At 39.0% G+C, this 27088-nt stretch overlaps 2 protein-coding genes across 2 annotated transcripts in view; both read right to left on the bottom strand.

The window, feature by feature from the left end:
- Positions 1-16550, bottom strand: part of LOC115764158 — a 122874-nt gene extending 106324 nt beyond the window's left edge. The window contains exon 1 of the mRNA XM_030707036.1: positions 15968-16550. The gene's annotated coding sequence lies outside the window, so the exon portion shown is untranslated. The remainder of the gene's footprint in view (positions 1-15967) is intronic.
- Positions 16551-17482: 932 nt separating this feature from the next.
- Positions 17483-18196, bottom strand: LOC115764074. Its single transcript, XM_030706922.1, has 2 exons — positions 17907-18196; positions 17483-17844 (listed from the first exon to the last, which is right to left on the bottom strand). Exons 1-2 carry the CDS (start codon positions 18054-18056, stop codon positions 17821-17823), a joined length of 174 nt encoding a protein of 57 aa, XP_030562782.1. The 5' UTR covers positions 18057-18196; the 3' UTR covers positions 17483-17820.
- Positions 18197-27088: the final 8892 nt, after the last annotated feature.

The raw sequence follows: 27088 nt of genomic DNA, 5'->3' as shown, positions 1-27088 counted from the left end.
CAAGAATTAAACGTTCTATTGGCCTCTAATACCATCGCCGTACTACAAGAGTTGATATAGGTCACATGTTCTTTTGAGTGTAGCAAAAGCAGCGACAGCGGCAGGCAAACAGACAAGTTGGAGTAGAAAATTGGCGGTGACATTGATGGGGTGATACCGTAAATACCATGGACAGGGGGGACGGAGGGGTTGCTGGGGCTGTGCGGCAGGCAGGCCAAATAGTGGGCGGACGCTGGCAGCAGCAGCCACCGCATCGCCACAGCTCCAGCTACAAAGTACACAAAAAGTTTTCTAATTATTTTGTCATTAAACGCACACAGAGTCACAAACACACACAGGCGCGCGCACACACACACACAGCAGCCTTGTTTACAAGCATACACATGTTTGTCGAGCTATAAAAAAGGGTTACGTATCCAAGCCAAACCCACACACACACACACAGAGAGAGAGATACATATACGCCTTAGCTTCAACGAGCAGCAGACACGAAGCAACTTTTTGTCCTAATTGTTTCATTTCATGAAATGAAGGTAAGAAATTTTGGCAGCTGTGCGTATATTGCCCTAGGTTGTTGTGCGCACAAAGACACACACATACACAGTTGCTGCATTAAAGAAGACATCTACGCGCTGCACATAAAGCGATTAACGCGGCGAATGCTTGAGGGCCTGATTGGTTGGTGGTAAGGAGGGGGGACTGGTGGCACGCACTTTAACAGCCGCGCAACTGTGGCTGCCGCCTGGTTGCCTCCTCATCTTGTTAAACAACAATTTGTTGAATTAATATCATGCGCACACAGATGTGTAGCTGTATTTATGTGTGCATATGTACATCTGTGTGGCCTGGCGCATACTTCACTCTGCATGTCGCTGGGTGCTTTGCTCACTTTGACGCCAAGTCAAATACGCACACACATATATAAATATGGATATATATTCGTACTTAATAGCACACGACGCTCCTCTTACATATTATGTTGTCATGTCTGCTATAATTTTGACATTGCCTTCGGCTGCGGCGGCTGCTGCGACTTGGGACTAAATTAATGTTGCTCCATTGCCAAAAAAAAAACAAAAAAAGTTTTTATTGCTGATTACCAAGCCAAGCAAAACAGCTTGGAATCAAAGTGGTTTGTTTCAGCTACGAATTGTTAAAACTTTTTTTTACCATTTATTCAAATATGCATAAATGGGCTGTCACTAAACAGCTCTTGTGTCCAAAGCGCCAAAGTTCAGAGTAGACCAGCTAGAGGTCTTTCTAAATTGTTCTAATCGCATTTAAATATTATTTTAAATCAAATATATTCCAAAAATTGCTTTAAAATACTTTTGAAACAGCCTGTAGTCTTGCTCAGCAATAAATTGACAATAAACAAATTGGGATATCAATAATGCTAGTGATAAATAAAACTAAATGGTCAAGCTCTCCGAAAAAGTAATAAAGGTACATTTGAAACAGCCTTTGAAACATTCGAAACCTTCATTATAACTCGCCAATCGATATAAAATATAGCGATAGAAATGGCTGTCGATGGGAAGGGCTGTCGCTAGTTGAGCTATATATTAACAAGCTACTTGAAGGTATATTTAGAATAGCTTTGGAACAGTCTCAGGACCTTTCGACAACAAAATGTAACCCATTTTAATCATAGCTGCAGCTAAACGAACATTGAAGAACAATTTTTAATTACCCGTTGAAACAGTCTGAAAGATAAACAGCTTCTAGTACAATAAGATGTCGATAGACTGACAGCCTATCGTGGAATATATAGTTAAATTTACGTTTTTCAGATTAAATATATCTTTAAAAACATTGCAATGCACCGGAACGATTTAAAGGATTAAAAGTAGCCAACGCCAACTGCAATCTGAAATCCCTGTCCGTCTGTCTGGTTGTGTGTGTGTGCGTCAGTGTGCTTGGGTTGGTGTGCGCCTCTCATATGCACACAGGCGCAAAACGCAATCCACTAAATTGCGCGTTTGTAAGTGAAAAAGCTGTGCAATTACTCAGGAGAGCAACTTTCTGATTCAACTGCAACAACTGCTGTCAAAATGTCATAAATTGAGTGCTGCCTCTGGCCAACAATAAAAAGAAACAAAAATGAAACATTTAAAGGCAGCAATAGCCGCAGCTGAGATACCCTAACCTAACTAGACTAATTTTACTATTAGATAACAACGAACTAACTGCAACTAACTTTCAACGAGTTTTCGGGTGTCGAATGATAAGATAAACTTATCTTACAAAAGCTTTTTAGTTTTCAAGCACTTGGAATGTGCTTATGTTAAAGTTATCTTAAATGTTTTATATCAATATCATAGTGTAATCTCGCAAAATAGAATAAAGTAATTCTGAGAGTGGATAAAATGTTCTAAAACTTGTGATTTCCAATGCAAAAAGGGAGAACTATTTTCATATAATAAACTATGTTTTAATTTATTTCTTCTCTAAAGTAATCTTTAATGTTTCATGGCAGTATCACAGCCTTTTCCCTTTTTACTCTAATAAGTACAGTGTGCGCTCGCTAAAAAGACTTCATCGGGTCTAGAAAGTTAAATACGTAATACGCATACCATATTTATAGTCTAATGCTGATTCATGATAATAATATTTGGTATTTATACTTAAACTCGGTAAGAGAGATTATATTAACAATGAGGTGCTAATCGTATAAATTAGAAGATACTGGAGTACGATTTATGTAATATCTTAAACTTATATTTGAAAGAGAAGTAGATTGTGTACAGATATATGTCAAAGAAATCGAGTACAATCAAGTACGGCAAACCGAAACTATGTGTCGCATAAGAAAACAATCCGATGGCATACTCTTATTTCCTCTAACTTACTCATTACCTCTCTCTCTCGCTCTTCCTCTTTCGCTTCCGCTCTCTATGCCAAAGAGATACACATAGACTTAGAGACTTATAGCGATGCGCCCGTGCCGTCCAAACTGACAGACAAACAGACAATTAAAAAGCCCTCGAGTACGCCAACTGTTTGACTGCATTTGCAGCGCTCTCAAATCTCTGGAGCCCGTCCATGATTTTAGTTTCGTTACCTCCCAGCGGCACAGGCCGAGGCCGACGTTCAGCTGGGGCGGGTGTGGAGCTTCTGCGGAAGCTGTATGAAATTATTGTTAGTATTCAGTGTAGGAATTCGGCTACAAGAAGGCCTCCTCTCTGTGGCTGCTGCTGCCAACGACTTTTGGTTAAACGAGTCATTTTCATGGCAGTATCGAAGCAGAAGCAAAAGCAGCAGCAGCAGCAGAACAAAGCCAGGCAGCAATATATCGAAACATTTGCCAACGTTTTCAAGTGGTTCGGTTCGCATTGGCACCGCCACAACTTTACTCAATTACGTTGCCAGCACCGACCGCACCACCCACTGCTCTCTACACTCAAAGAAATATGCCGTACTTAAAACTGGTATATACTTTTATAAAAAATAACAGAAAAGCTTACTTGAATTATTTACCAAATACTTATTGCAAGACTTTGCATACTTTAAAATGTCTCCTTGTTGTTTTGTATATCAACTAAATCTTTCTTGATTTCACAAATAAGCTCGATATTACTTAAATAAATAAAGGATAGCTGGTATTGAGTGCCAGATACCTATTACAAGCATTGGCATACTTAAACTAAGCTAAAAACTTTTCAATTCAGCAATTTTGATGTACAAAATCTTTCATTAAGAGCCTGCATATCCCGCTAAAAAAAGAGCTAGACAAAATTTAGGCCAATATTTGTGCACGATTTGACCCCGAACATTCTTGATATTTTGTTTTTCTCCAAGTGTAGCAGTTGCTTATTGTCCCCGGCCAGCCCTCTACGAAATACACGTCAACTACTTTGGTAGACTTTCTGAACGAGTTGAGCTCACCTCTCAGCTATGAAATCAACGACTTTAGTGCAAACTTTCAACAATTTGCGTTTTGGCTACGGCCTGGCACGGCGAAGGCAGCAGCAAATCGAAAGCCAAAACTTTTTGACTACTCGCAGCAGGCAGGTGAGCCAGGTGAGGCAGTCATCTAGCCCCTGGCACGACCACACAGCACGGCATTCGGTAAAGTTTACCATTGCTGCTGCACAAATACCCAACGGGCTGCTTGATAAAAGTGAGGGCTCGTTTGCCATGTGCCCCAAGGGGGCGGGGTGCGCAAAGGGGCAGCGGCGGCGGCGACGCAGCGTTTACATCTACATTAGCGACGCTGCCGACACTGATATCAAAAGTATTATGTGAATGTGTATGTGTATGCGTGTGCTTGTGTGTTTGTGCGATTGTTTGTGTATATAAGCTGCGGCATGGGGCCGTGGCACGCATCTAACCATGCGCCGAACTTTGATGAGCTGTTGTAATAATAATACGTCCGAATGTCGTCTGGAGTTATGGTAAATCAACGCTCACCCACTTACACACAAACTCACACGCACACACACTCTCTGTGCATGTGTGTGTGGGATATTTGTACAAACAGTTGGGCCAAAAGTTGTAAAGTTTCCGACAAGCGCCTTCAACTGCACTCGAAGGTGGCAACTAAATTATTTGAAATTGTGGCGCGTTCCCAACTCAAGTTTCGCATTCTTTTTTTGCTAAGGCGACAATTATGATGGGCGTGAATGCCACGCCTTAGGCTTAGGGATCAACAAACCTGAAAGGTTAATTAAATGGGCCAAGACGACAGGTTGACAGACTTCAGCAAAGCAGCAAAGCGCCGCATTAACTCTTCCAATTAAGTATATTTATTCTATATTAGCAATTGTCGAGGGGCTTTTCATTTATTTAACCACTCAAATTCAAATAATAACAATTCAAATAGTTTCGAAAAGTTTGATTTCCACTTCAAATGCACTCGACCCACAGAGCGGCAGCAGTCACAACTGCGCTGCCTTCTGATAGATTTGCAGTCAATTTGATTGATTTGTTGACACAATGAGAGCCACACTGAACAAGTTAATTGTGAACTGTTTGACACTTGGCAAATTGCTTTGGCTTAAATAGCAATTGGCCAAGAAAGCCCCAAAAACGGAAAACTTTGCACCGGGCCTTACAAGTGCTTAAACCCTTTGCCTGCCCTAAACGCCGCAGTTAAATTTCAAAGACAGGCGCATAAATACGAGTCACGAAATCGGTATAGCTATCAAATGCTATAGATCTATATACAAGTGAGTTATTACTCTGACAACTTGAATGAGGTATATCGCATCGTTATCGGCCGACGTCATCATCATTCACAATGCTGGGCCACTGAAAGCATGAAAATCACAATCAAACAATGGCTACGATGTGGGCGACCATTGCGTGTTGTCTGTAAATAACACGACCAAGGGAGTCCTACGGCAGGGTTGGGAGGAAGGTAGGGGCGGACAGTGACTGTGCCCATTGAGTACAGTCTATATGTACATGCATAATGCTTTACAATAAATGTTGAGCTCCATAGTTGTAGATACAATGCCATTGCAGAGCATCTGATTAGCACACACTTGAATTGTTGCTTTGTTGTATGCCTCGGCCTCGGGCTCGGGTCTAAAGCGGGCTGCTTCGCACACATAATGCCCATTGTTAATGATCGACGGGCCGTTGCGACCAGTTGGTCGCAATTTATAATTTCTGTTGCTTGAGCAACGGCAGCAGCAATCAAATTTCTCAATTTGATTTGTATCAATTGCCGAAATGAACTTCAATGGACATGCAAGCTAACACCTTTTTCCTGGCCAAAAAGGGGTCTCTGAAATATTCCCCAACAATGAAAGCTGACAGCTGCTGTTGCTGTTGCTGTTGCCAGGCTTCGTCCTGTTTGGCTGTCAGTCGTTTGTTTACATTTTATTGTTATTGTTGTCGTTGATGGTATTAATAAATTATCTCTATCAAGATTCACGCTGGCCATGCTTTTCACAAACGTTTTTAGTGCTGGATTTGTAAGCGCTTTTCCTTTTTTCCAGCGTCGGCGGGGAAGGAAGGAGGAGCGGCTGGGCAATTTGTCTATTGACTGTGGCGCACATTATTTTCTAGCTGGTTAAATTTATTTACACGCATAATGCATGCTAACGAGCCCTTTGTTATTTATATTGTTAACCATTACGATCATTTAAATGGCCAACATAAAATGCATAATAAATTATTGACAAGTCAACAGCTTATGGATAATAAAATCAGATTGTTCAATTAAGAGAAGAGATACCCTGTAATCAGTTATTAGGTGCTACGAATTATGCATATACTGGGTAATATTTTATATGCATTTACTTAGTATATATTATATACTATCTTAGAAGAATCGCTCGAAAAATGAACTTCTGTATAGCGAAATATTCTGCTTTCCAAAATGTTTTCACGAGCTTCTATTATTCTGACATATCTGCATGTGTACGAGGGTATTTAACTTCTCTTGTCTTCATAACTTTGATCCAAAATATGCTTTCGTGTCTTTTCGAATTCTCTCCACATATAACTATTTCTTCATATATAAAGGAAGGTATTTAAATTAATTAGAATTCTGTTTTTGCCGTCTTGAAAAAAGTAGAAACGGCAGATTTTGCTGCGCTAACAGAAAACTTCCTTCAATTATAATTTGCTTAAAATGCCGGCCAACTAATCTGATAAATCATTTAAAAGTGCACATAGTAAAAATTGAATCAGCGTTTGCATCCAGGGCCACATCAACGTCAGTTTAGCTAATGCAGTCATTTTATGCGAAAGGACACGCCGATGGCATGGCTGGCAGCAGGACGCCAACAGGACGACTCGCGTCCGCAGCCGGGTGCTAATAGTTTTTAAGCATAATGCAATAAAGATGAAAGTCCAAATCATGCTTCATCAACATCAACGTCAACAATATAATCAACTTGGATAAAGGGGTCGCCGGCGGCTGGGCGGGCAGCGAGACACAGAGATTCCGGGCCGCTCAGCTGTGCGGCTGTGGCTGCAGCGTTTGTTGGGGGCGTGCCCCTGAGTGGCGTCAAGGGCTGTTGCGTAGCGGAGCTGCTTACAATTCAATGTCCTGCTCAATTTGTCTGCACGCAAATGTGCAGCAGACCAGCCAAGTTCCTATTGTTGTTGTTGTAGGGCAATGGGGTCGTCAGGCGTTAGGCTGTGAGGCTTGTGCGAATGCAGCTTAGTCACTCAAGTGCACAGCACATTGGACGCACGACAGACAGCCGCTTTGTCTGCTGCTCCAGCTCCTGCTCCGCCTGCTTCTGCTCCTGTTGCTGCTGCTGTCCGGTGTAAAAAGCGCAGCTGGCGGCATTTGCCGTCAACTCCTCGCCCAGCTGGCTCGCCTGTCTGCCGGTGTCATCGTCCATGCTGACAAACAAAAGCGCCGACAACGAGCTCAAGGGAAGTGACTGCTGTGACTGACCCGGAAACATTAAAGGCGCACCAACCAACCAGCCAAACCCGCCTCCACTCGTCCACCCAACCGACCACCCACGACCTCTCTCGGCGCTATAGCTTTGTCTGAACTAAATGCGCAAAGTCGGTTCATTTCAGTACGCATACTAAAACAGCATAAATATTAATAGTTGAAAATTAATCAACAGCATATATAAAAACAAGTACGAGTGCCTTAGTCAGTTGAGCGCGATTCAAAGATACCCTGTATGTCACGTCGAGCTGCCTTTCTATACATGCGTACACAATAACACACATACACACACGTGGGATTCAATCCCTATGAGATTTATCATTCTTGATTAACTGCATTGTGTTTAGTTCGAACCTTATGAAATGTTTGGGATAGAAATATGGCATCTAAATGTGTATAAAAAAAAGAAGCTGCAGACTATACTTCCGAGAATGTTATCTTTTATAGTTCTGATAAAACGAGGAGAGATATTCAAGGAGTGAATTATTCTGTGTATACTGTAGGATAGTGTATATGCCAAATTTGAAACTTATAGATCTAATCTAAATATGGTATCGATGTTGATCGATTTCATGAAAAGGCGCCAAGTTATCGATGACTAGTGTGTTGCAGTAGAAGGAACTACATTCAAAGTCTTTAACTCTTATAGGTTCTGAGTTAAAAGTATTGTTATTTACAGACAAATGAATAGGCAGACGTACATGACTAGATCGACTTAGCTCGTCGTCCGGATCAAGGACACGTACATTTTATGGAATCGGAGAAGCCTTTTTCTGCCTGTTAAATTTGCATAAAACGATTATGCCCATATTCAAATAAGTTCAGGGTATAAAAAAGAAACATATATATATATATACAAATGCAAAACTAGTTAATTAGTTTTTAGCACGCACACATACACGCACAGTTTCCCACACACACACACACACACACTCATTTGTATGACTTACAGTTATAACATAAAATTGGCTGACAGCTGCCATGCAACAATTTGGCCATTTTCCCCATTTGGCTGGCCAAACATTGGCAATGCAATGGCAGTGGCCATTACTAAAATATTAACAAACTCAATTAAAGCGAGCACTAATTTTGCCAGCACACACACACACACACACACACACATTAACACACGTACGTGCGCATATTAGTTACATGTCTATGCATATGAATGCAGTTTTTGGCCCCGTGCCTTGGCATGTGTCTTCGCCGTCCAATTTATTGCCTCAAATAAATTAACAAAATTAAATTTAAATTCTGCATAAATGACCGCAGGTCAGCAGCAAAAGCAGCAAAATGAAATGAAATTATTAGTTGCACTTGACTTGACTTGGCTAAAATTTAATTAAGCTTGGCCCATGTTTGCGCCGTAAATGCATTTTTAAATATGCAGCTTCTGGCCAGCCTGCCAGCCATCTAGTGAACTTGAGCTGCCACAGCTTGTTGACGCTGATAATCCCTCAAGTTTTGTTGACAATGTGGGCTCACAGCCAGCGACTTTTTGGCCTCAAAAAAGCATTGCGCATACGCCCCACGGGCCCAACAGCACTTGGCTTGCCACCACAAGTAATAGTTAAGAGCGAAAGCAAAAAACATATAAAATGATATGCAGCACATGCCTCAGGCTTGCGGGTGCATGCACGAGTATTGAGACAACCGCAAAGAAGCAACAGAGCACAGCCTGGTGGCAAGCAGCTGGCAACTTGTGGCAAGACACGCCGCAAAGAGCAGCACAGCAGCCACTTAATAATTACTTGAACATTTTCATGCACTCATAAGAAGACGGTCCGAAGTGTTTGCCCTGAGTCTGTGCTGTAAACATGTGTTTACTTTAGTGTTAAGAACGGGCAACAAAAAAAAAACTGTGTTAAGAGTGCGCCTCGTCGAGCGTGATCGACTTAAGAATATGCAGCACTAAATTTCACTGAGAAAATAAATATCAATTGTTATGTAATTTTTGATATTCAAATAATCAAGCTCGCATCGTTAATTTGACCGGGCTACACCGGGTAATTAATTTTCGATATATATAAATATATATAGATAAACAATCGTATCTATGTTTATTTATATATACATTTATGTATTTACATCTATGCATTTACCAACTCTTACAAGCTTAGGAACATCTTTTATGTTATAATACCCTACTTTGAAAATTTTTATTTTGGGGGTACAGGGTATTGGAAATTTGTCACATAAGGACGGGTCTGCTGATCTAATGAAGTAAATGAATTATCTTTGCGCTTGAAATTTAATTGTTGCCAGCCTAAAGTTAACCTGAAATTTGAGCACATTTAATTCTGTTGCTTAATTAGCATAAATATTTTTCGCTAGCGACTTGGATTTATTTTCATAATTTTATTTGTGCTCACACACTCGAAAGCTGCCGTGGGCAGCGCTTTTGGCTCTTGGCTTATTTATTTTTAGTTTTCTTTTTGGCTTATTTATTCTCTGTTTTTTTTTTTTCACATGTGTGTTATGCGGCATGTGGAAAAAATAAAAATAAAACAAGGTTGCTTTTTGCTACATTTAAGGCGGAACTTTGCTAGTTGTAAATTTATTGTGTGTGTGTGTGTGTGTGTGTGAGTGTGCGGTTGGCCTGACTGTAGACACAGAATTTTCTGTTCTATTTAGTTTGGTTTGTTGCCGTTGAATAAAACATTTTCACGGCTTGTGGGCTGGCAGCGACCCGCGAGGCAAACCTTCATATCAAATGTGTCTTGCACACGTATAAACAACGCCCGGCGAACGGGACGTATGCTTGATGTGTTTTTAAAGTGTGTGTTTATGCGATGCACAATGGCCAACCAACGACAAGATGTGCGAGAGACTGTGTGTTTTTGTTGTATGATATATGCATGTGCACGCCTTTTGTGTTTGCCACCAAATTCTGTTGGCGGTGGTGGCTGTAAAAACCCTTTTCATTGCTGTTTACAGATCATTGACGTTGATTGTTTAAATGAAATGTTTGCTGTGTGCATTATTTGCTCTTACTTTTATTTACTTGGCAAATTTTGAGGCCAAATAGGGCGGGGTGTATGTATGTATGTAATACACACCTATCAGCACACAACATTTGCGGCCACATAAAATCCTGAGAATAAGCTAAATATAAACACTGTCTGTGTGTGTGCGTGTGTGTGTGAGTGGGGCTAGTTAAAGTTATGGGCTTAGGGCACGCCCCAGAAAGTAGGCAATGTTTTATTGATAGCCATTTTTGAAAATGGATGCAGGCTATAGACAGATGCCAAGCATGTGTCTGGCCAAAAATATATATATATATTGGATATAGGAGCATAAAGCTATTAGCATTCAGCTGGCAGCAGGGTCTGGAGCAGGGACACGGCCTAAACCTATAAGTAGACTAGCATTATGCAACACCTTAATTCGACTGGAACCAAGCGAAGCAAATGGTTGCCCTTGTTTTGGGTCGAACCAAAAATTAGCTGCGCTCGAAATTATATTTATATAATATATATTTGTTCACCTTTATTTTTTCACTTAAAGCAGCTCTTTGTTTCTCGTTCTTCCTCTATTATTTTTTTTATAATTATGTGAGCCAGCACAGCTGAGCACCGAAATTTAATTGCTTTTTCTTATTTGAACACAAAAGGCGCGCAATTAGCTGACCAACAAAGGCGGCCAAAAGAAAGCCATTGAAATGCTTGGCCCGGGCACACTCCGAGCACTTCATAATTTATTGGCCCCAAGTCTCAACTTTGCACAGCTCCGAACTGAACTTAACTACAATTTGGTTTTCGTGTACATTTCCATTGTCATTCCAGCAGCAACAAGCAACAAGAACTTTACTTCATTTTCCATATATGTTTAATTTTCATTCGGCTTTCCATCTCATTCTTAAAAAAAGAAAAACAAACAATTGCGGCTGTGTTTTTGTTTTGTTTTTTGCATCTCTTGAATACAAACAAAAGAATTCATTATTTTACTGTTGTGCATTTAAATTTGATCCAACGCACGCTATTTTCGCAAATACACACACACACACTCACACGTATATATATATATATATATATATATATATTTACACACATATATAAACATCAGGCACTTGCAGTTGATTTTAATCGCACTTTTCGTACGTTTTTTGAGTTTTGCATAAATTTTCCTTCTATTTCATTTTGTTTACTTTGACCTGGTTTTTCATTTGCGTTATACGGCCCACAGTTTTCCGTTTTACCGTTTTCACTTTTCTTCGTTTTTCTCCTTTAGCTGGCTTTGTGCGAGCCTTATGCGCTTCTCATTAAAACAGGTAAACAGAATCGCATCAAATTTGCTGATAGACAACAGATAACAGTTAAAACTTTCTGCAAACTGTGTGTCCTAATATGTGTGTGCGTGTGTGTGCTGATAAAGTCTGGGCATTATTTCGGGGGCAGTTTGATTAGGCAAATTGAGGATAATGTTGATGAGCCAAAAGCCTTTTGATTGTTCTTGCTAAGTGTTGCGCATTAACTGCAGCAATTAAGCCTCCATTCAAGAAGCGATTATTTGGTAGAAAAGGGTTAGCTTTGAGGAAACATAAAAATGGATAATGAAAATGTATGTAATAAGCGAAAGAAACTTATGTAACATAAAGTGTGATGTGCTCATGCTATCGGAAAGCATAGTGCTTTTCCTTAAGGATTATAAAAATATATAAATTCTTTTGATGAATAAATTAGTTATATTTTTAGATTTCAGTTCACTGAGGTTCCAGTATTTAATACTTTATCTTAATATATGTCCTGGTAGATAATTTTTTAAATATTAATTATAATCTATGTAGTTTGTAACTCTTTAGCTCAAGAATAAAAAATAATAACCATATTTTTATTATTATTAGCCAGGACTAAGGCTAAAGCTAAATATTAAAATAATAAATTTCCATAAAATAGTATATATCATTCACAGTTCTAAAAAATTTATTTTCGTTCATTTTTAAGCTTAAAAATAGCTAAAAACGTAAAAAAATTGTTTTTAATTTTAAGCTATATTAAAAATTGCTTGTTAAATTGCTTATTAAACTTCGGCTCCGAAGTAAGATATGATTTTTAGCTTAAAATAGTAACAAAGAACTCTATTAAATATTTTGGCACATTATTTGAACTTAGGAATTATATTTTGAGTGCTTCGTTTACTGAACAAATTAAAGATATCCAAACATATTTATTTGATTAGACGGAATTAATTTTTTCCCATTTTGATATTGGCACAAATTTCAAAAAACAATTTTTTTTGCTGTAAAAAGTAGTTAAAAAAATACTTCGACGCATTTTCTAGCTCAAGAAACAAACAAAATAAACACAAATTTTATGTGCATTACAATTTTTCGCATGCTTTGAATTTGCATAGTCAGGCATACGAGCAAGTCCTAAATCAGCCTTAAAGCCAACACATTTCACGAGCCTTTGTTTGTGTTTTTTTTTTTTGTTTTTTTGTTGCCTGTGCAACAATTGTAGGTCAACACAAATCAGCATAAGCTACAACTACATATCGGGCAATAACATTTTTATGTGTAAAAGCTTTGTGACAAAAGGCCAAAATACAAACGACAAATGCAAAACTGCCCAATAAAGATAGAGAAAGCCAAAAGAGAGAGAGAGAGAGAGAGAGAGAGAGAGAGAGAGAGAGAGAAAGAGAGAGAGAGAGGGGGGGTAAACAAAAACAAGTGGCAAAAGCAAAAAATGGGAATGGAAAAAGTTGCTGCAACTTTGCCGCTGTGCTTTCTTCAGTGGATGTAATAAATTTGGGCAGCTGTAAGCAAGCAACAAATGGGAATAAGCAAAACAAACGGCCATTGCAACAGCTCAGCACAAAGTCAGCAGGGGCGTTAGTCATGTGGGTGTGGCATGGCCGAAAGGGAATTGTTTAAAAAACCCAAAGTTTTTTTCTTTGCTTTTACGACCAAGAAATAGAAAGCAGTTAAAATGCCAAGCCATGGATCAATTTTTGCTGTCTTACTGCAGCTGCGCCAAGCAGGAAAAATAAAAACAGTTCAAATTGGCACAAAAATGTTCTTAAAACAATGGCATTTTGTTTAAGGAAATACAAAAAAAGGGCCTAAAAGCTTGCAAGTTTTTTTTAAGCAGGCGGCAAAAGTTTTTTAAAGCGTCGAACATGTTTTTAAACATCACAATTTTGTGTTCTAATACGCAGAATATATTTCCTGAAATTTGGGAGTATATATAAAAAAAAAATTAATATATTTTTTTAAGAAATTATAATTTTTTAAATATAAAAAAATATTTATTGTATAATTACTGAATGATAGAAATTATTTTTTTTTTTAATTATTTAAGTCTGAAATGTATCTTCTTCTCTTGCTACCAATATCTTTCAAATGTAACACAATATTAAAATAAGATATGCATATCTACAAATTAAGAACAAATTTGTCTGCCAAATTTGTCTGCTAGCTTAAGCTTTTGGCCCCAAATCACTGACATTTATCTGCTTCTCTTTCCAACAATTTCTTCAAAGTATAAGACAATATATAAAAAGGGATATAAACATTAAAATTAAAACTATTTTTTTTTAATTAAGGAAATATTTTGCAATGTCTACACATGCTGCCACATTTGGCTGCTTCTCAAAGGTTTTTTTGGCCCACTGTGCGCTTGATACACTGTCAAAAATGTTGAGCTGCATGAAAGCATGTAAACTGGTTGTGTTTTTTTTTTTTGGTTTTTGTTTGCACACACACGCACACAGGCAAACAAACATGCGTATATGTATGTCATTTACATTTTATTCTATCTCATATCATGGCTGAACGATTTCATTTTCATGCGTGTCCTGTTTGTTGTCCTGTGTGTGTGCGCCTGCATTTGTTTGTGTGCACAACTTGTTGTTATTCTTGTTGCTGCTGCTGCTTTTCTTGTTGTTCTTGTTCTTGGTTTTGTTGTAGTTGCTTTCATTTTGTCCATTTAAATGGCAATTGTTGTGGCATCTGTTGCTATTCCCGCCGCCTGGCTATAGCCAAAGCTCCCTTGCCGCCTGCTTTTCATCTGGTTTTCATGTTTGCTTAGCCTTGCCTGCCAACGTATTTATTCAGTTGCATGCCAAGCCCCAAAAATAGTTTTAAATGTAATTTCTAGATGCACCTACTAACTTGCCACTTGAATATGCAGCGCCCCGAAAATGCCCCACTTGAATATGTGGAGTGTTACTTTTGGCAATATACTACAAGGCGAGCAGACAGGCACGTTATATGCATACACACACTACACACACACACATACACATGCACATGAACGCCCTGTTGAGCGCTAGTTTGCTGCGTTTTTTCGAGCCGCCTCTCAGCCAGAAGCTCATGAGTGCTGGTCCAGTTGGCAGGCACATGCATAAATATTATAAAACGTGCAGCTGGCTCAAAAGGTGAATAGGAGCTCAGCTCAAACCTCCCCCCCAAATAGTGAATAGGAGCTGAAGTCTCCGCCAACCCCCCTCTTTTTTCATGTGTGTGGCCAAAGTGCTTACCCTCTGCTCTTATAAATAAGCCAGTTGGCTAGAATGCTCGGTATCTGCCTCTATATATTCCAAGTCCAACTGTCTGCCTGGCTTTTTGTCTATTTGACAGAATTTACCTTTGGGTATCCTTCTTTCTTTTTTTTTCGGCAAATGCTTTGACTTGTTGTTGTTGCATGAGCCTTTTATGCATGCAACGACAGCTAACTGATTTTAGCTCATGTAGTATCTGGCGTACTTGGGCACAGGTTGCACACAATTTATCATTCTGAACTAAAAATACTATAAATTCTGTTGCAAGCAGCAATGCGAGTAATATTTTCTTTAATATTGCTTAGATTCTGAGAATTAATTCTCTTGCGTATGGTATTTATTTATAATAATATATTGAAACTCTATAAAAGCACTGATACTATTTATTTATAAATTTATTGGCACGCAAACAAAAGGCTTTTAGTATTAATTTATTTGCTCACAATTTTGTCTGTTTGTTTGGAATTTTAAAATTACTCAAACTTCACAGCCAGGCTACGGCTATTGTTCAGTCATTAAGCTGGGTGTGTGTGTAGGGCATGTGGGCGTGGCTGTGTGACGCACCCAAGAAAAGTGAGCAGCGAATTGCTCAATTTGCGGCCATGTTAAATAATTGCCCGATAACAGAAAATAAGCGCATGCAATTAAATGATTTACAACAAAGCCGGAAACGGAAATGCAAAAACAACAAAAATATGAGTTCAGGCTGCCGAAGCCTGTATATGCTGCAAATGATGCACATTGAAAAAAGATAAAGATAAATAGGGAGAGATAACTTTTGCGGGAATATGTGGAACCTGTTTCTATGCGAGGCTCAAAGTTTTCATAAGGCAATAAAAATTTAATTGTAATTATTGCTTTTATTATTATTAATGTTATTTTATTTTATTATTATTTTTTAATTATAATTTTTAATTATAATATTTTTTTATATATTTTATATTATTATTAAAATTTCATTTATATTTTCTATGCACATATATCATAGATTTAATGTACTTTCTATGGTGAGCGCAGCAGATGTCATATGTATGGTACTCTATTGTATGGTTAGGGTATGATTATGGCAAAATGATGAATAATAATTATGAAACTTACATGTTGTGCACTTCATTAAGAAGTGATTTAAATGCAAGCCAAGCCGCACGTTAAACAATGACAATTACCGGGGGCTGGGCTGGGCCAACGTGTCGTATACTTGTTATTAATTTTGCCGTTAAAAAAATGGAACATGTGCGTTAAGCTAGGATTTAACAAATACCGTGCATTGCGAATATTTTTAATGCAAAGATGGAACACACAATTAACGGGCGCGTGTTGTGAGTCGCGCGGCTGAGCTTGAGCGACGCATGTGATATTTATGTGAATATCGACAACAAAAAATGTTCACAAACAACGTGTAAAATACTTTCGAGCTGAACACGCGCACGTTATACTTTATGCGAATTAACAATTTTTTAATAAAGTCATACACACGCACACTCTGGCTGCTCATTTAAACGCTGAGCCGGGCCGGGCCAAGGCCTAGGGTAGCTGCCACGCCTCGCGTTGCTTCCCGTCGCGTCGCGTCGCGTGAACACGGCCCTCAAAGATTACAAATTGGAATGCAACAAGCAGCAATAACGCCCGGTTGCATCAATATTTAATCTGTGTTTAACATTTCAATCAGCATTTAAATGCAACGATACGGCCCGGTTTATGCATATGCGAAATTGTAATATTAATAATTAATTTTTGCATTTATTGTATGTTGTTTTTTTTTTTTTTTTTTTTTGTATTTTCGCCAATAAAATGTAATAACACACACGCACACACTGGGGCACACACTAGCAGAGATTTGGTGGACAGTTCAAGTCGTTTGTGCCCTTTTTGCGATTTACTAACGTTTTGGGTACTGGCTGGCCGCGTATCCTTGAGCACGGTGTAGCGCCACGTTCCGACACGAATACGAAACTGAGCGATGCCAATGGCAAAAACTGGCACGAGCCATAGAATATCCTTGCACGCTCGGCGCCAACCAAACCGGGGATATTTTCGTGTCGTGCCACATTTGGACGTCGTCGTCGACGTCGTCGACGTTGAGTCGTCGTTTTCACTCAATTTTGCCGAATGAAAGTAAAATGTTTTTTTGTAATACGGCGTGGACGGCAACGGTGGCGAGGGCGGGTTCGGGGTCGGGTGTGTTAGCCAGCGCTCGTCTTCAGCCGGATTGTGGCCTGCGGCTCGGCGTTTGAGTTTGTTTTGGTTTAAATTGCATTCGACTTGATGATGCTTGAGGCGCCCCAGAAGTGGGCCTATCCCAAGCACTTTTATTTTAGCTTTGCCAGCCTGCTGTTTGATTTCTTCTTCTTTTTTTTTGTTCTTACTCTCTGTGAGTTTGCTGAGGATTCTTACAGCACTTGAGTCAATGCGAATGCAAATGCAAATACAAATAACTAGTTCAAGTGCTCGGCTATTTGTGTTTTACAAAGCATGACTAGACCCATCGAGCTCCAAGTGCTAATTAACGTTACGGAACTAATGTTTAAATAATAATATAGTATATTAATTGCCTCGAGCAGCTCTCAGCTCTAGGCCTAGGCGTGCCTGATTATATTACGCTTTATTTACTTTTTAATAATTTATCTCAGCTATTATTTCATTTAACTATATGCTCTAGTAATGCTCGAAGATGCTTTTAAGAGCAAATTGCCTAAGAGAGACGGCAAATCTCTTAACTTAGCACGCATGCGCCTTGCGCACCTTCCAGTCGCCTCTTGGGTAATATAAGAGTGCTTTTTTTTGCAGGTACTTTTGCGCTTTATTCAGCAGAGTGTAAAGGACACAAGTTTTAACGGCAATTCGTATTTAATAGTATCTTAAGCAACAAGCTTTATCGTATAAAAAGAAACGAGTCTAGTTTTGTTAGAGTTGCAAATAAAAGTTTGCCGTCAACTTGGATGTATTTAATACTACATTTTCATGATCTTCCATATCTGCAGAGCAAGAAGAGTTACAACTGAAAAGATATAGACATATGTATATGTTTTTCACTTACCCGATCATGTGTATTGGGCATCGGTGTGCGTATGACCGGTTGCTTTGGACCGGGTTTTGCATCCTTGGTATCTTTAGTATCCTTGGTGCTTTTGGTCACTTTACCTGCCGGTGTCGGCTTTGGATTGGATGTGCTTGGCTTTTCAGGCATTTTAAAATTTGTTATATATTTCTATACGATAAGTTTTCTCTGTCGCTGCTCAGATAGGCGGCAAGCTATTCAGATTCGATGGAAATACAAATTTTGTCGGATTTTTGTTGTACATATTTTGAATTTAATGTGCCGCCTACTAGCATCTGACTAGACAGTGTAACCGTAACCAGCATACAGGTGAAATATCATACAAAATGTCTGAGCCCTAGTGGCCTCAGGCCAAATTTATACAAGGAGTCAAGGAGTCAGCGAGTCGGGCAGTCAGCGAGCCATTCGTCAGACGCATGTCAGTTGCTATGACTACACACATACACACACATACATTCACACACATGCATATATACTCATACATAACAATACATCATAAATGTCAGCGCCTGAAATTGCGCATAAAGCCATATAAATGAGTCTACTTTAAGGCGCACTATATTTATGTACTTTCCGCTGGCCATAAGCGCGAAAATTGTCGCACTTGCGTGAAATATGTCTATGGCTGTGCCACATATATATATTATATTTTTTTTTTGCTTCTCCTCTCTTAACTTTATTTCGTTTTTATAAATTAATTTGCATAAATTATGGCATATATGGGGTGTCAGCCTATAAGCCTGGCCAAGCGTTTGCTATTTATCAGCGCCCGTTTCAAAATTTCCAACAAAAAGCTCACAGCAATGACAATCATTCATTCAGTCATTCCACTTGTAATTTGCATTTTTACACGGGCATTGCCATCTCCCAGCTCCCAGCCTCCACTCAGTCAAATTCCAAGCAACAGACAAACAGACAACTGATATAGCCAACAACAATGTTGATTGTCTGCTAAAGAGCATAAAGTCGTAATGGAGTGAAGGCGAATAAACATAAAAACCCATCGAATTGCGGCCACACAAAAGGCGAAATTCTCTCCAATCGTGCTGAATAGAAAACGCACGCGTACGCACAAAATCTCGCAACGCCAAATCACTTTATTTCACTTGTTTTCAATTTTCACCAATCCCCAAAAAAACCCCCCCTAAAACCCCAGACCAACCAACGAACACCCGAAAACAAAACAATTTTTACGCTTCTTGCGCTGTTTTATGTGCAATTTCTTTCAGTTCTTTTTATTCCACTTGAAGGCGACTCTTATAGTTCCCTCTAGAGTTGGGCGCGTGTCGTCATTTTTGAAAAGGCAAACCAAACACGAAACAACACGATTGGCACGAGACTTTAAGCTTGTTTTTGTCGTCTCTTCTAGTTTCTTAGAAAAATTAACTTTCCAATTTTAATTAAATAAAAATAAAATAAAAGAAATAAAAATAATATTACTCTTCTAAAATAGCTTTTAAATGGCTAAAAAAAAAAAAACTTCGTCTAAATTTTCAGAAATTTTTTAAAAAATTGTTACACTCTAATATTACTATTCGGGTTGCCCAACTAATCTGTAAAGTAAACAAAAACTTTTTTTTTTTAATTTTATAAATAAAAGCTATTTATTTGTTTCTATATAACAATAATACTTTTGGCTTGGTCCAAGAAATTTAACGGACGAAAAGGCTCTGTTATAGTTTTAAACAAGCAAAAAAAAACAAATTTACAAAAACTAATAATAATATTTTTTTATTACAATATTTCAGTAGACTCTTTTGTTTATATTTTTATATATATATATATATATATTTTATCATAATTTTATATGTATATTTGAAATGATTATGCGTGAACTTAAGCACAGGTGCGTCAAGTTTAGGAATAAATATTTTCTTGATTATCATACCCATATAGATATTATCTTTACTATTGCTCAATTGCCTCGCTCAATAGTCAGATTTAACTTCTTAGCACAAGCACAACGTGCTTTCGTGTCACGAAAGCGAAACACGACATTTGCGCCCGACTCTAGTTCTGAGTCTGTCCATCTGTCGTTTCTTTGTAAACCGCCGACGCAGCCACAAAAACCGACGAATAATTAAGTCATAAAAGGTTTGGGGCAATCCGCACCCACATCCGCATCCCCTTTCCTGTTTTTGGTATTTTTTGGCTGCCACACAGCTTTGACAATTAACCAAACTATAAAATGTTTTAGTTTGAACACCTGAAAATGTGAAGCCGCCGTTGCCGCTTATAGCAAAAGCTTACCCAAAGGACATGCACACACCCACACACACACACACACACACACACACGTGTGCACACGCACATTTAAGCCAATTAGCATTTATGTGCGACGCCGACTGCGACGCCGACGTTGACGTTCGCATTGGCAGCACCAAAGCGCGTTACATTTTCATCAAACGCACGACACTTTGTTTTAATTTGAGCAACCGCACGCACACACATACACACACCCACACATACAGCTGGCATGCATGAACTAGCACACACACACACACAGTGACAGCTATGTTTTGGTTTCGTCACGGACTCAGGCCTAGGCTCTGGGGCTTGGGGTTTTGCTGCCTGGCTGGCTGACTGGCATAGGCATTTACAGATTTCTGTTTGTTGGTTTCGCCGCCCCTTGCTCAGCTCCCAGGGGCCCTTGAACGGGATATTACATTGTTTTGGGCAATTCACTTTTACTGTGATTAATTTAAATGTGCCCCCCACCTCACACACACACACACACACGCGCGTACACACACCCGCAGCTATTCGCTGCCCCATGCCAAGAGACTCGCACGCAGCGATCCGCAGCCGTGACGACTTTTTATTCTTTTTTTTTAAGGCGGGTGTGGTGTGAGTGTATGTGTGTGTGTGTGCGCGTATATCACGTGTGGGGCTTTCATAAATATATATTCTTCAAACCCACAGCCGCCATTTTAAATCGAATTGCTCATGACACTGATGAATATAATTAGCACTCGAAAAAGACAACGCCCACAGTTGTCGTGCTAATGAGATATATTTGTGTGCCCCAAACTGTGTGCCTTTGGGCACTGGCAGAGGGATGTAGTGGGGAGGGGGCGCGATGTAATGGAATTGATTTAAGCATAATGCGATTGCATTATATCAACTTATTAATTACAAAGCCGCTTATTTTTCTTGGAAATTATTTGCAGCGAAATTGACAAATAGAAAATGAAAAACAAATATTTATGAAAATTTTAAATACCATTGCGAGCATATTGCATATTTTGGGTATTTTCCTAGAAAATAATTTAAAAGGAAATTTAAAATTGAAAAATTAAACTGAAATTGATGTGAAAATATAAATTCTCAAATGCCATAGATAACATAATCTTACAAACATGTTGCAGACTAATTTTTGGTAGTTTCTTGTAAATACAAAATTAAATTGCCCTAAATGAAAATACCAAGCATTAAATAACTCTACGAACGCCTTACAGACTTATAGTACTTTCTTGAAAAATATAAACTAATATTGATGTAAAATATAAAAAATTATAATAATTTCGAAAATGCCAAGGAACATCTTGTTACATTTACTGTGTGTGTTTAACCACTTTCATATTCGTAATTTATCAAAAAATGCACAAAAAGGAGTAGTGAATATATTTATTTAGATTGTTCTCAAAACGACCGAAAGAAGTCTCCTTGAATGCATTACAAATTGACTGAGCATTTTCAAATATCTCTCACAAAGCTAAAATAAAGCAGTTATTTTTTTTTAGCTGAAAAGCTTTAAAATGGAACTTTAATATGGAAAATGTTTAAAAAGTGCGCCACATAAGCAGAGTGAGAATGAGAGAGATAGAGGTAGAGGTAGAGGGAGGGAGAGCGAGAGGAGCCCGGCTTGCCCTGGGCTGGTAATTAATGAAATGCATCTGGGCGTTCCGACGCGTTCATTTCTCACCTGATGTGTAAATCAATCCTATTTCGGTTACAGCTTACATACAGCTATACCAATACCTAGATAACGCTACAGTCCCCAGTGTGTGCCGGTGTGTGTGTGTGCCAGTGTGTGTGTGTGTGTGTGTGTATTTGTGCGTGCTGTGGGCAAGTGTGCGTGTGACAATGCGCAACATATACACGATCATGCATCATAATCCAACACCCAAGCACACGAAAACTTAGCACACACACACACACAGACACGCACAGACAGAGATACGCACACACACACATACACGCAGATTTACATCAGTTGCTTTGTAATTAATTACTTCACACATTGACGCCGGCCGACACACATACACGCACACATGAATGTAAACTTTACTGTATGCTGCCATAGAACTTGTTGTTGTTCGAGTTTGTTGTTGCTGTTGCTGCCACACGCTAACTAATATTGTTAGCAGCATTTTGGACGGCTTTTGCTGCATGTTTGGTTAGCAGCAGCAACAGCAGCAACGGCAGCAGCAGCTCTGCCCGCTGCGCTGCCTCATAACGGTATCGTAAATTATGTGCCATTTATGTGGCATTGGATAGAAATGGAAATTTGTCCCATTTGTTGCGTCGAGACACTTGAGTATTCATATGGGTGTACGCTTTAGCCGTGCCACGCCCACTCCGCAACGCAACCCTGGCTTGCTGTTTGGCATTGATTTATGGGCACGAGTACATTTTGGCTAAATATTAAATGAAACGTTAAACCCTAAGCGACACGAACTAGATGAGCTTTAATTTAAATTATAATTATCGTAATTGTTTGAATACATTTCTATGCTGCAATAGAGATAGAAATCGGATACGAAATGTGGATGAGTGTGCGGCAGGGAAGGGAGGTGCTTGGAGTAGTTGCTACGGTGCGTTGAACTGCGCAGCATGCGGCTGGGCGGCGACCCTTGTGCTTAGCTGGGGTTGCCAAACCCTCAGCTCAGTCAAATAATGACGCCTACAATTAGACGTACAAAACTTTGACTAACAACTCAGTTCGTGGGCTGCTGCTGCTGCTGCTGCAATTACGCTGCTGGCAAATTAAGTTAGCGCCTCAACCCGGCCCTGGCCCTAGCACCGTCCAAACCCCAAAGGATTAGCTGCATAAAACGAGCACAAGAAAATTATATAAAAATTTTTCTTACAACTGCAAGGCGAGCCGCTTGTTTGTTTGCCACTACGCTGCACCTTTCTGCTAGTTTTAATGAGGCAGCCCTTCAGCCCGTTCTGTTTGCACAGCCCACAGTAAGACAAGCCAGCTCTCATCGGGTCTGCCCAACTAGCTTATACTCTGGATCTGCTCATACTAAACAAGAGACTACACAACAAATTGTATGTACTTGGCTTTTAGAAGCGTCGAGATATGCTCTGAAAACACGAAGTCCAAATCGATATTTATCGATTCGTTAACAACCGGACAAGTTATCGATAATTATCTATACTGAACTCGATAGTTTGGAACATCAAGAGAAACTACGTTAAAATATGTAAGTCTCAGCTTGTAAAGCCTTTGACTGACAGGCATATATGGCTAGACCATATATTGATTGAGGATGTCAAAATCATAATACCCTTTCGTACCCATTGTGAGTACAGGGTATAGAAAGGTGAAAAGAAGGTCTGATTAGGCGGCAGTCAGCTGGCGGGGCAGGTATAGTTAAGAAAGCGTATTTAAAACTTGCCAGCTGCCTGTTTAATTATGGCTTGAGTTAAATTCGTTTCTAAATGTTGCAACAGCTCGCACCGCGTGCTCGTGCCTCATCGTATTTTACGCACATGAGCCACAGCCCGGTGTTTGGTTCTGGCCAAAAACTGTGCAATTTGTAATTAAACTTTCATGCGGTCTACACCACAGTCAAAAAAGTTGACTTTTGATTATGCTGCTGACCAATAAGCGCAATCATGTGCAGCAACAGCAACATCAACTTGCAACAACAACAACAACAACAACAACAGCAACAATAACAACTGCAATTAACTGGCGCATAATTTCATATGCGCTGAAGCGCTGGCCGAGCGTTGGCTGACCAGCAAACAAATTGTTGGCTTAAATTCAAAAGCGGCAACAATTTATGTGCCACACAGAAAAAACGAAAACAACAACAAAAAACTTGAACAACAACAACAACAACAACGAGGCAACGCATTTGAGAGCACACAAAATTTTTTTGGCTGTCCGCCGCGCTTGCCACTTGCCCCGGTGGCAGGCAGCACCATTCCCTGTGGCTTGCAAATTGCACCAAAAACAGTCCACATTTTGTTATTGTATGTGTTTTTTGTTTCGCTGGCAGTTAAGAATTGTTGGCAACCTCTTTACGCGCCGGTCAGCGCATATTTTCAACAAATATCTAACTAATATTCGCAGCAGACAAGTTGCATTAGGCATGGCCAACAGAAGCTTTATCAAATGCAATTAAAATGCGAATGGCAAACAAATATGATTTGTAGTCATACAAAAGGGACTAGAACATGAATAATTTGGCAAATGCATAAGTTCCTGATATTGTTGTGAGTCCGAATCTGAGACAACTTGTCTAGTTGTGAAGGCTACTATATAGAAACTTTGCCAGCGTTTTGGGGGTCCTGATTAGGGTGAAGTAAAACCTGAGTTCCTTATATACTCTGTTCAGTTAAAGCTGAAACAATCGGAGAAGGGCTCTCTGTATAGCATACGAATTAATGCTCGATAACATAGCATACTTTTGTGCGCTTGAGAAAAACATGTGAAAAAGTGCATATATGCAACATGTAACGGAATATTTCATATTTATTATATGCAAGATGTCTGTTGTCATTAATTATAAAAAATCGCAGATTGAGTTATATTTTAGACAGAAAATTTATTGAGCACAGCCAATTGTCCAAAACTCTGTTCACAGTATAAAAGCTAACAACAGGTTAAAAAGATCTGTGTTTAAATATTGCACATAGCGAGCATATATGTATATGGCTAGATCTACGCAGGAGATTATACTTATTGACTGTAGAATGGAAGACTTAGATCTATAAGCCTCAAATATTACATGTTAATAAACACGAAAATACATGAGTCTATAAAATATAAACTCCCTTGTGAAAAGAATATTTAAAGTGTGGCAGATACTTACAAATTTAATTATATATATTTATACATATATTTAATTATGTATATAATTTATTTATGCTTTATAATTCAATTAAAGTATTTAACAGTTGGCTGCAGTTAAGCTGCAGCTAGCCTCGATGACTCGGTGGCAGCTTCTTTAAATGCAAGCATTAATTTTGGCGCGTTTCTTTTCGGTGCTCTCTGTGTGGCGCCCCAGCTGTCTTCAAATGTGCCACTAAAAATATTTTCACACAAAAATTGCCCAGACTACAAGTGGCAAGCAGCAACAGCAGTAGCAGCAACTGCGAAAGTACAACAACAAGAATAAATAAAAATAAAGAGAAAATATCATGTAATTTTACATTCAAGTGAGCGGAAAATATAAATAAGCAGCAGGTGCTCATTTCCTGTTCCGCAGCAAACATGGTACACTCGCACACACACACACACACACACAGGCTCACACACAGACAAGCGCACACACTTACGCAGCTGGCCAGGCATATCCTGGCATTTGTAGCAAAGACAGACAAACCAGACTGCGAGAGATGTTCAGCCAGCGAGATGCATCCATTTGAACTATGGCCAACACACACACACCACACCAGCTGCTGTTCATGTGTGTATGTGTGTGCAAAAGTTCATTTATATAACTGTCGCTGACATCGCTGTCGGGACGTGGGCGACATGCACACGCCCACCTTATAATGAGCTTGGGCGCACAGCAAAAAAAAAATATGGCAAAAAAAGGGAACTAAACAACTCCGCAATGAACAAAGGCAATTACTTGCCCTTGGCGCTAATAACTTTTGTAGGTGTCAAATGTATGCGCGTGTGTGTGTGTACATGCATATTACATGCTGTGTGTGTGTGTGTGTGTGTGTGTGTGTTTGTACAGCTCTATAATTAACAAATGATTAATTATGCATGACTTTGGCTTGCGCTGCCACTCGTTATCAGCTGGGGCATACGTGCTCCGGCCCCCATAGCACCAGTCCCCACCTGTGCCGTGCTCTGCGTGTGCTGCTTCCGGTTTGCCCTTTTTGTAGCTTGGCCAAAAACTGTTGGCCATTTATTGGCTTTGATTCATTAACATTTGCTTCTATGATATCAAACGAACCGACCCCATCTAAATGGCGCACTGCAATGTTAACGTCTGCGCCCTGTTTAGCATTTAACTGTCAGCTTATTTACATCGAACATGAGAGTCGACAACATTGTTTGCATACAATTACAAGGAGCTGTCCTTAGGGACATACGGAAATAAAGAACGCTTGACAACAAAGTCTCGCTGCCAGCTAAAAATAGTCTTCAAATGGCAAAACACAATTTTCCTTCATTGAATAAATAATGAATGTGTGTGTGTGTGTATGCCCAATATAGCTCTAACTGATAAATCATCTATTTATTTATTATGAAAACAACTTTTACTGACAGTTGTGGCTATGGAAAAATAAACAAAAATATTTAATTAAATTATGGGAAAATAAAGAAAATAAAAAAATAAAAGATAGCACGCCGTAGATAAAATGCCCTTTTAGCTATTTGACAAGCATTGTGAAGCTTGTAATTGCTGTGCTTGATAAAGATATTTCCAAAATCAAAATGTATACATCTAAAAATTCATTTTTCGAACAAAAGACTGTTGTAAATTCGATTATATAAGTGGAGCATAATATAACTCGTAAATGCCTGATTTGAACAAGATATGTTGATAACAATACAAATTATTATTATAAACATATCCCGCAAATATTCAGTATTTACTCGCTATCCTTTCCTTCTTGATATCCGACTACTATATCATAAAGCTATAGGAAAGATCGGTGGAATAGTAGGACCTTGTACGGCAAAATGTATTCTCTTTTCAAAGATATTTTCAACCAGCTCAGGTTTTTTGAGCTGAACTATTTATTGAGTTTATTAAATCTTCGTCATGCCGAAGATATACTTACTTTCTCGTTTATTTTCAATCTTTTTTAAACAATATAATTTATTTTTTATTGCTCAATTTGCCTGACTAATTCCCATAATGAACAAGCTTTCAAACGGGCGTAAGTTTTGTCATATTTTGAGCGTATTTACAGTATAAAATATTTTCTTTCAAATAAATTTAAGCCAATTAGGT

Source organism: Drosophila novamexicana, unplaced genomic scaffold (genome assembly GCF_003285875.2).
Source record: "Drosophila novamexicana strain 15010-1031.04,08,12 unplaced genomic scaffold, DnovRS2.1 tig00000817-arrow-arrow-pilon, whole genome shotgun sequence".
Classification (NCBI taxonomy): domain Eukaryota; kingdom Metazoa; phylum Arthropoda; class Insecta; order Diptera; family Drosophilidae; genus Drosophila; species Drosophila novamexicana.
This window is presented reverse-complemented; position numbering and strand designations above follow the sequence as displayed.